At 48.1% G+C, this 10921-nt stretch overlaps 1 protein-coding gene across 1 annotated transcript in view; it reads right to left on the reverse strand.

Moving 5' to 3' along the window:
* Positions 1-10921, reverse strand: part of TRMT11 (tRNA methyltransferase 11) — a 392197-nt gene that overhangs the window by 294048 nt on the left and 87228 nt on the right. The window contains exon 3 of the mRNA XM_078648927.1: positions 1664-1737. Coding sequence (XP_078505053.1) covers positions 1664-1737 — 74 coding nt within the window. The remainder of the gene's footprint in view (positions 1-1663; positions 1738-10921) is intronic.

Genomic DNA, 10921 nt, shown 5'->3' on the forward strand with positions numbered 1-10921 from the left:
GGCTGGCTTATGTACCCATGAATTTTTATTTCTGGAAAAATACCTGTGAACTGTACCTTTGTCTGAAGCCATTATAAGCATAGTGTGACGCAACAGCTACCTTCCAAATCTGATTCCAGTTGCTCACCACAGCTAAAAGAGGCGCCTTAGAAAGATTACATTAACCTCTGCATATGCACATGGGAACATCCTTTAGAGTGTACTCCTTTTTTTAGAGGTAGTACAGGACGTCAACACCGCTAGTGTAGTTTCGAACGGGGATCACCAGGTGTAGGTAACTTGTATGACTGGGGGACTATGTAAACATTTAATGAAATAAGACTGATCTACAATGATAAAATCAGACTGGTGACCAGACCATTATACTAGCAAGAAGACAGTATCTGTCGTGTGGACTCCTGTCATGTGCAGCCAGCTTGACCTAGGCCTGTGGGATATTAGAGAATATGGAGTCATAGAAGCACTGCTGAACCAGAGCACCAGTAGGAAAGCAAAACATCTCTTAAATAGAGAAAGTTTAGGAACGTGGAATGGTACATTGCATGACATGCACGGGATTGGGGATGTGGGACAAAATGTAATTACAAGGAATGGAATAAGATAATGATGGTCATAACTAAAGCACGTGATTGGCAAGATTCAAGCTAATACAATTTCAATACTTAAACCTCAGATACTGGACCACGAAACGTGGTATGGGGATGTCCAGTCATCCTGCCTTTCTGTCCATGTGTGATGATGGAAAACGTGGAAGCACTGATGTGCAAGATGAGCATGTCCCTACCATATATGTACCTTGCAGAGACTGTTGACTTTCCCTATAAGTGCACAACAGTGGAGAATAATAGACTTGACTTTTTGATTTGTGAACCAGAGGACTGTCATGAACTGGAAATATACTTTAGTAAGGCTGAAGAGTGAGTGACTAACATCTGCACGTGGCTACAGCCGAGTGAACAGCCCTGGGACTGTGGTGTAGCTATCTGGAACAAGGGTATTCAATGACTATTTGGAAGAACCTATTGACTGAGTCTTTTTCAAAGCCTGCACTACCAAGTTCCAGATGCCACAGATGACCATGGCTTGACTTTCACAACTGCCATACAACAGCGAAACAACCAAAGGTTCTCTGCGTTGTACTGTGAACAATATCTAGGTTTAATCCATAACTTAGGGGTGATTTTGTAGCCATTACAAAACATAGAGAAACCTTTGCCCTGTAGAGAAACCTTTGCCCCTGCCTGGGTTGTTTAATATCATTGTGTGTACTAAAAGTCGCCATAACTTGTCCATGGAGCCTGTTTCACGTGTTAATTGTTTTATTTGTGAATAAAATATATTTAGGAAAACAACGTGCCTCTTCTGTTTGGAAACAGCACTGAAATAACTCTAAAAAGGTGTTATGTGTATTCTAATTAATAAATTGAAGGTGCATTCTCACATTCGGGAACGCATCTTCAGATTTAACATTTTAAATGTTCATGATTCAGGATAATGGTATATCACACCACATTTTCCACTACTGAAAGTCTGCTTTTAGGTGGTATTAATCAGGTGTAAACGACATACACAACAAACCAAGCACAAGATCACAGCGTGATGCAACCCACAATGTTCGGCCTGTAATTCATTTTACAAAAAACCCTGGTGTCTGCATTCTTACTTTGCACATACTGTTCGCTTCATCAATCCTCTGGCCATATCTTCTGAAGGAATGTTTAGAATCCAGAAAGGCGACTGGAAAGTAAAAAAAATACAATAGACGATATGAATAATACTCCTTCCAAATGAAACGTTTGCATTAAGAATACAAATCAGAAGTCTTTTTCGGTCGCAAAGCAATATTCCTTTATGTGAATATGCAGTTTAATGGCAGAGTTATTTGAAAGCAGCAACGATATAGATAGACTCAAATATCATAGATAAACAATTCACAACTATCTCACCGATCTACTCAATTAGATACCGTCGTTTTAGAGCTCAGCTACAAGCAGCTCTAGTTGTGAAGTGGGCCTGTGTATTGTTCCAATATACAGAGAATGGGCTTTGGGTCAGACCCTTGTTCAGGACTTGGTGGCTTGGTTGATGAGCTTAGTTGTTTCCTCTTGACTTGATGCCTTTCCTCTAGAATCTTGTCTTTGTCCCACCCAAGAACATATTGTTCGCTCTCACACTGTTCAGACTGTTTGAATGACATCCTTCCACAGCTCATGCTGACTGCAGTGACAGAGCTATTTTGTTTTTTTTTCCTTTTACGCACTCCATGGGAGTGCATTTGTTTTCTTTTTCTCTCCCCTGTGCTCTGTATCCCCTTCACGTTGTCGCCATGCCCCCATCCCTCCTCCATGTTCCTTCTCCTCCTAGCTCGCCAGTGCTGTTCTTGCTCCTCCCACTTGGCTTTTTTTTTTTAAATCACCCTTTCTTCCACAACCCTGCTTGTCCTTCGCGATGCACCCCATGGAACAGAAGTAGAAAGTAAATTCCGGAAACCAACGTCCACTGGGCATCAATAGAGGGCCACCTTGAACAGATGTAGTAGTGGAAGTTGTATGAAGACCTGCACCGAAAAGTTAGAGTTAACTGATGCCTCTGTGAACTAAATGAAACTGTCACACAATTATTTTATACCATTAATGTGAAGCGATTAGGGAACAGAGGTAAGAAAATGGAACAAGTGATTTAAAATCAGTTATAGTTATCTTGTCATCAGTGTGGTTATTTAAAATCGATTGCAATTAGGTCAAAGTGCATAGTGCAATGGGATTAATAGATCTTTGTGGACCATGTATCCTTCACAAACTTGTGGTATCAAAAGAATAGAAAGCATATTTTAAAATCAGCAGTCATTACATAAAAAATCATATGACTGAAGTCTGTTGGAGATAAACCGGGTCCACGGTGCATTTTATTGATCGGCAGTCATCGCTGCGCTTAGTTGGGTTATTTGCGCAGGTCCTGCACCGCCTTGAAGTATTTGCAGATTTGTGCCAGTTCCGATGGGACCAGGTTAGTGAAAATGTAGGTCGTAGCGACGCTACAGGTCCTTAACTTTATCAAAAAGAGATTCCTTTCTGTGTATTGATCTTTCAGTTAGTGACCATGAGGCCTACGCATTTAAATCAATTCTTATTGCTTTATGATTATGGTTTTAGTTAACATTAGTACTCCACACTAGAATATCATTCTTTGTTACTCTCAAAGTTTTATTTTTTTAAGGAAACATTTACATTTGTAAACCTTGTTTAGAATTATAAACACTTAAAATTATAAAAGGGTGCTCTGTTACACTCTTAACCACTTTCTAACAATTCCAAGTTACGGTATCTAATGCAGAGTCACACCGGATTAAAAAGTTTTTGTATATTCAAATTAGGTACACAATACAAACAATTCATATACAGTAAAAAGTCCCATTGTCAACAGGTCCTTAAGCCATAGGTTAACAAGAGCGGCTTACGAAATGTCCGCCTAGAATGGAGTAGCAACGGGCAACAGCAGATTAGGCGTTGGAAGGTTTTAACCACAAAGCCTGCACTTCACAATATTGGGGAGGGTTGACCCGTTTAGGTTAAAGTCTTACATTTGTAGTCATCAACCTCGCAGCCAAGATTTGAGTGACGCAGGCTTTCCCATATGAACAACTAAGATATGGCTGTGGCTTTTGGCCGACCTGGTGTTCATTGTTGTACGAGGCTGCCAAGGCTTGTGAGAATGGAATGGCCTTAATATTTTCCACATCAGCAAGTTTCAAGAGACATCTTGTCTATTTCTTCAATGTGCTTTTCACTGCTGTGTGAGTAAGCAATGGATAATTTAATGCCCTTAAGTCTATTTGGAGGGCATCAGCTGATGCCATTAAATATGCGCTCCAGGGGCGTGGCCGTAATGCATCTATGATAGTATTTCAGGATAGAGCCCATGTTGGGCAAATTTAGGGCCTCTAGGACTGGACTGCTCCGACTACCCAGACTCAATCAGAGCTTTCTTGAGCCTGACTGGATACTACAGAAGATTTGTTATGGGTTATAGATCCATAGTGACACCCCTTGATGAGCTCACCTCCAAAAGAATTCCCAAGGTAAGTTCAGTGGACAGTTAGCACTCAGAAGGCATTTGATGACCTATGCTATGCTCCAACCCTGCAAAGTTCTGACTACTCCAGACCCTTCGTTGTCCAGAAAGATGCTTCTGAGAGAGGAATAGGTGCAGTTTTGTCACAACTTAATGCAGAAGGCCAGGAATAACCAGTAGCTTTTGTCAGCAGAAGGTTGACCCCCAAGAACAAGCATTGGAAATGCAATAGGTCTCGCATTAGAAAAGTTGTAGTTATTGGTCTTGTAAATGACATATTTTATTTATTTGTTGGTTTTTAAAATTGCTAAATTGATGGCTTTGTCATTTACAATGCCAATAGTTATAACTTTCGCGAATGTGACACCTATAGCATTTGGAATGCAACATGTTTTGTATTTACGTCACTTAGATGGCAGCTCTGGTCGTTAGGCCACATCTCTAGAGAGCAGGAGAGTGCAGCAGGGGAGAGAAGCACAGCAATGCAATAGGTCTCGCATTAGGAAAGTTTGAGCTATTGGTATTGTAAAGGACACATTTTTTATTTATGTGCTTGTTTTGAAAATAGCGAAATTAATAGCTTTGTTATTTACAATGGCAATAGTTTTATCTTTCGCAAATGTGACACCTATTGTAACACAATATGTGTTGTGAGGGTGAGTGAGGGTGAGGGGTTGAGGGTGAGTGAGGGTGAGGGGTTGAGGGTGAGTGAGGGTGGGTGAGGGGTTGAGGGTGAGGGGTTGAGGGTGAGTGAGGGTGAGGGTGAGTGAGGGTGAGGGTGAGTGAGGGTGAGGGTGAGGGGTTGAGGGTGAGTGAGGGTGAGGGTGAGGGGTTGAGGGCGAGTGAGGGCGAGGGGGTGAGGGTGAGTGAGGGTGAGGGGTTGAGGGGTTGAGGGTGAGTGAGGGTGAGGGTGAGTGAGGGTGAGGGGTTGAGGGTGAGTGAGGGTGAGGGTGGGTGAGGGGTTGAGGGTGAGTGAGGGTGAGTGAGAGTGAGGGTGAGTGAGGGTGAGTGAGGGGTTGAGGGTGAGTGAGGGGTTGAGGGTGAGTGAGGGTTGAGGGTGAGTGAGGGTTGAGGGTGAGTGGGGGTTGAGGGTGAGTGGGGGTTGAGGGTGGGTGAGGGGTTGAGGGTGAGTGAGGGTGAGGGTGAGGGGTTGAGGGTGGGTGAGGGGTTGAGGGTGAGTGAGGGTGAGGGTGAGTGAGGGTGAGTGAGGGTGAGGGGTTGAGGGTGAGTGAGGGTGAGTGAGGGTGAGGGTGAGTGAGGGTGGGTGAGGGTGAGTGAGGGTGAGGGTGGGTGAGTGAGGGTGAGTGAGGGTGAGGGTGAGTGAGGGTGAGGGTGAGTGAGGGTGAGGGTGAGTGAGGGTTAGTGAGGGTGAGTGAGGGAGGGTGAGTGAGGGTGAGGGTGAGTGAGGGTGAGGGTGAGTGAGGGTGAGGGTGAGTGAGGGTGAGGGTGAGTGAGGGTGAGGGTGAGTGAGGGTGAGGGTGAGTGAGGGTGAGGGTGAGTGAGGGTGAGGGTGGGTGAGGGTGAGTGAGGGTGAGGGTGAGTGAGGGTGAGGGTGAGTGAGGGTGAGGGTGAGTGAGGGTGAGGGTGAGGGTGAGTGAGGGTGAGTGAGGGTGAGGGTGAGTGAGGGTGAGGGTGAGTGAGTGAGGGTGAGGGTGAGTGAGGGTGAGTGAGGGTGAGTGAGGGTGAGTGAGGGTGAGGGTGAGTGAGGGTGAGGGTGAGTGAGAGTGAGTGAGAGTGAGTGAGAGTGAGGGTGAGTGAGGGTGAGGGGTTGAGGGTGAGTGAGGGTGAGGGTGGGTGAGGGGGTGAGGGGTTGAGGGTGAGTGAGGGTGAGGGTGAGTGAGGGTGAGGGTGAGGGTGAGGGGTTGAGGGTGAGGGGTTGAGGGTGAGTGAGGGTGAGGGGTTGAGGGTGAGTGAGGGTGAGGGTGAGTGAGGGTGAGGGTGAGTGAGGGTGAGGGTGAGGGGTTGAGGGTGAGTGAGGGTGAGTGAGGGTGAGGGGTTGAGGGTGAGTGAGGGTGAGGGGTTGAGGGTGAGTGAGGGTGAGGGTGAGTGAGGGTGAGGGTGAGGGGTTGAGGGTGAGTGAGGGTGAGTGAGGGTGAGTGAGAGTGAGGGTGAGTGAGGGTGAGTGAGGGGTTGTGAGTGAGGGTGAGGGTGAGGGGTTGAGGGTGAGGGGTTGAGGGGTTGAGGGTGAGGGGTTGAGGGTGAGGGGTTGAGGGTGAGTGAGGGTGAGTGAGGGTGAGGGTGAGGGGTTGAGGGTGAGTGAGGGTGAGTGTGAGTGAGGGTGAGTGAGGGTGAGTGAGGGTGAGGGGTTGTGAGTGAGGGTGAGTGAGGGTGAGGGTGAGGGTGAGGGTGAGTGAGGGTGAGTGAGGGTGAGTGAGGGTGAGTGAGGGTGAGTGAGGGTGAGTGAGGGTGAGGGTGAGTGAGGGTGAGGGTGAGTGAGGGTGAGTGAGGGTGAGTGAGGGTGAGTGAGTGAGGGTGAGTGAGGGTGAGTGAGGGTGGGTGAGTGAGGGTGGGTGAGGGTGGGTGAGGGTGGGTGAGGGGTAGTGAGGGTGAGTGAGGGTGAGGGTGAGTGAGGGTGAGTGAGGGTGAGGGGTTGAGGGTGAGGGGTTGAGGGTGAGGGTTGAGGGTGAGTGGTTGAGGGTGAGTGAGGGTGAGGGGTTGAGGGTGAGTGAGGGTGAGTGAGGGTGAGGGTGAGTGAGGGTGAGTGAGGGTGAGGGTGAGTGAGGGTGAGGGGTTGAGGGTGAGTGAGGGTGAGGGTGAGTGAGGGTGAGTGAGGGTGAGGGGTTGAGGTGAGGGGTTGAGGGTGAGTGAGGGTGAGGGTGAGTGAGGGTGAGGGTGAGTGAGGGTGAGGGGTTGAGGGTGAGTGAGGTTGAGGGTGAGTGAGGGTGAAGGGTTGAGGGTGAGTGAGGGTGAGTGAGGGTGAGGGTGAGTGAGGGTGAGTGAGGGTGAGTGAGGGTGAGGGTGAGTGAGGGTGAGGGGTTGAGGGTGAGTGAGGGTGAGGGTGAGTGAGGGTGAGTGAGGGTGAGGGGTTGAGGGTGAGTGAGGGTGAGGGTGAGTGAGGGTGAGGGGTTGAGGGTGAGTGAGGGTGAGTGAGGGTGAGGGTGAGTGAGGATGAGGGGTTGAGGGTGAGTGAGGGTGAGTGAGGGTGAGGGGTTGAGGGTGAGGGGTTGAGGGTGAGTGAGGGTGAGTGAGGGTGGGTGAGGGGTTGAGGGTGAGGGTGAGTGAGGGTGAGGGGTTGAGGGAGGGTGAGGGTGAGGGGTTGAGGGTGAGTGAGGGTGAGGGTGAGGGGTTGAGGGTGAGTGAGGGTGAGGGTGAGGGGTTGAGGGTGAGTGAGGGTGAGGGTGAGGGGTTGAGGGTGAGACAGACAGAGCAGACGGCGCAGACACACACAGGAGGCTGCACGTACGGCAATCGCAGAAGGCTCACGCACACAGCGTGCATAAGGTATACCTACATAGCAGATGACGAAGTGAATGTACACACAAACTGTGCCTACAACAGTAAATGCATTCCTTTAGAGAACACACACTTAGAGTATACAAAACATGGCGCACGCCTGCGGGCATAGTCACAAATAGGCACCCATACAGTCTGCGAGTACAGCAGACGCATGCACACAGCAGAAGGCAGCCTGCATAGAAAGACACGTCCACATGCACAGAGCGGGGTCACAGCTGACGCGGCGCTCGTGCAGGATACAACACACATGATTGAAGAGAGAGACAACTTGGAGGAATGCTTGTAGGTGTGTGTGTAGACGATGAGGGTGTGAAGCAGCAGGAATTTAATCTCCTATTTTTTTATATGAAATGTTGAGTTGCCCATAAAACCGTGTCTTGTTAAAAGGGTTATAAAAATAGTTATGATTAAAATCCGTGACTCGCTCAGTTTTCTGATTGACATTGTATCAGCTGGGATAGATAGTCAAAGCTGTCTAGTAGAAACTTCCAGTAAATTAGTATCGGGAGAGGCGGCATAACATGATTATTCGCTCTGCATAGGAGCTCTTTAGATGATGCAGTCTAATAAAAAAAAATAGAGGTTTGCCAATGACATTTTGCTCCAAATTCAAAGATACAGCTAACTGCTGATTTACCTTAATCAGTGACACGGTGAAGCATGAACGCATGCGGTAATGACGGAGATGCAGTTCTTGACCCGAGTTACAGTTTCACGTTTCTTACTGGGGTTGTTTTGCAACTTTACAGATTGGAATAATAATAATCCACTTTGCTGAACAATATAACATGTGAATTCACCACGATCCTATAGCAACTCGGTGTAAAAAGATAAAATCCCAAATCAAGACACAAGTATTGTTGCAAAAGGTGGTGTGAAGCAGCAGGAAAAGACAGCACCAACCCTAACGAAAACGAGTCAAAAGAAACACGAGAGACGGCGGAGGGCATTGCTGTGGGGAGGGGGGAGGAGAAATGCGACACGGCGGGCAGGGGAGGGTGCGGAGCGGGTAAAAAAAAAAAACAAGACGGAGAGAAGGCAGAGAAGGGGAGGGGGGAGGAGAAATGCGACACGGCGGGCAGGGGAGGGGGCGGAGCGGGTAGAGCGGCATGTGGGTGTGAAGCAGCCGGGGCCTTTGAAGTGAAGCTAAGCTTCACTTCAAAAGGTGTGGGAGGAATGCGGCTGAGGGAACAGACGGCGATTTGGTGATGTGCACGCGCATTTTAGGTCAATGCGCAAGCGCATTGACCTAAAAGCCACGGGCACAGCACCAAATCGCCGCAGTTAGGTAAACTTTGTTTAAAGCCCTATAGTCTCGCTCTGCTCGATGCGCATGCGCATCGACAGGCGAGACCTAAAAAGCGTTGGTCAGCTAGTGAGAGGGAGGCCTTTGCTGTGGTCTGGGCTTTGAAAAGGTTGAGGCCATACCCGTTTGGCACTTACTTCACTATTCAGACAGACCATAAGCCCCTCTTATGGCATAAACAGATGAAGAGTGAAAACCCCAAACTTTTGAGGTGGTCCATTTCCTTACAAGGGATGGACTTTTCAGTGGAACATAGACCTGTGAGAAACCATGCCAACGCAGAGGGACTTTCCAAATATTTCCACTTCGAAAATGAAGTCTCAACTGGGCAAGGTTAATCTCATGTCTTTACGTTGGTGGGGGTGAGGGGGTTGGGTAGGAAAGTAAGAACAGATTTCATGGTTACCCCCACGTTTTGCCTGTTGTCAGTATGTTTTTGACTTGTATGAATTATGAATAAGTAAGTGGCTGTGTGTATAACAGTATAGGTGAGTACATGGCAGTCTGAATGACTCTAAAGGCGAGTGAGTAGCTCTATGAGTGACTGTATCAGTGAGTGAGTAGCTCTATGAGTGACTGTATTAGTGAGTGAGTAGCTCTATGAGTGACTGTATTAGTGAGTGAGTTGGTGTATGAGCGGCGAGAGAGAGTGAGTGAGTGAGTGAGTGAGTGAGTGAGTGAGTGAGTGAGTGAGTGTGTGTGTGTGTGTGTGTGTGTGTGTGCGCACCCACTGGTATGGGTGTGTCAATGGTTTGAGAATGGTAGTTTGGAAGTTGGAGTGGGTGTATGAAAGGGTATATTGGGGTGTGAGCGGATGCGTCAGATTCTGTGGATGATGTCATCAGTGATATCATTTGAGATGTCATGAGTGACGTCACTGACCATGTCATGAGTGATGTAATATGTGAGGTCATAAGCATAGCACTGTGGGGCGCGAGTTATAGTTAGCTCAGCTAACTAGAACTGCAAAATTTCTCTGGTTTTGTACGAGTGAAATGTCAGTCTAACTATAACGTCCCTGTAACCTTTGGTTTTTTTCAGTGAATTACTGAGGATTTTTAAATTCTAATTCTTAACTATAACGTCCCTGTAACCTTTGTTTTTTCAATTTTTTTTATATCCAAGGTGTTTTTCAAATTCTATTTCTTAATTGTAATGTCCATTTTGTTTATCTGAGCCTCTAAGATTTTCGTATTTTCTTTCTATAATTGGATATTGCATATTATATTTATATTATATACCACTTATTTTTTGATTTGGTCCCTCCTCCCGGCTACGCAGATGTCGTAAGACGTAAATCCTCCTGTCATATGATCGGCGTAGTCACTCAGCCTGCACCAAAGGCGTTACTCCTTGTATTCCATAAGCTAGTTTGCGGCGCTGGGTGTGTGCGGCCGGGCCATGCGCTTTCTGTACAGCGGTAGAGAATTACGCACGTAGCGGGAAGACTACAATTCTCTGCAGCTGCAGCAGGCATTCTCCCAGTCAGCTGCCTTCATCGGATATCCGTGTTTTACATAGCGCGACCCGAGATGGCGGGTTTGAGCGAGGAGAAACGGGCAGAGGAGACTAGGCGGCGGCTTGGGCAGCGCAGAGAGCGGTAAAGCCAAAGAGAGAGCAGCAAGGAGGGCCTAGCCTGACCCAGCATCCCCGGGGCCTTCAGGCCTCCCCATGGGGCTCCAGTGAGGCACTACCACCTGCCCGGTCCCAGTGCTCCCCCAGCGGCTCCTACCCCCTCCCTCAGCCTGTCGCCACCATCAGGGTCTTCCCCGCCTACAGTGAACAACCTTACCCTGTTACTGATTTGTGCTCCCTCTGACCGGTCACCCTTATTACAGCATTCGTGGCCACAGGCCTGAGGCCCTCGCCCATTAATTATCGCAGCACTGCCCTCTATGTGGTTTACTACACCCACCCCCTAATCTAGTGGCAGTGTGTGTCCCATTTTTACTTATGTTTTGGTTGCCACCCTTCCCGACCTTGTGCCTCCTTCTGTAACCACCCCATTCAGCCCCTGAAGCTCCATACCCATCCTCCCTGTCCTGTTTATAACAGCCTACTTGCCCTCATACCGCCTTCCTGTCTTTG

This window comes from Lissotriton helveticus, chromosome 6 (assembly GCF_964261635.1).
Source record: "Lissotriton helveticus chromosome 6, aLisHel1.1, whole genome shotgun sequence".
In the NCBI taxonomy this organism is placed as follows: domain Eukaryota; kingdom Metazoa; phylum Chordata; class Amphibia; order Caudata; family Salamandridae; genus Lissotriton; species Lissotriton helveticus.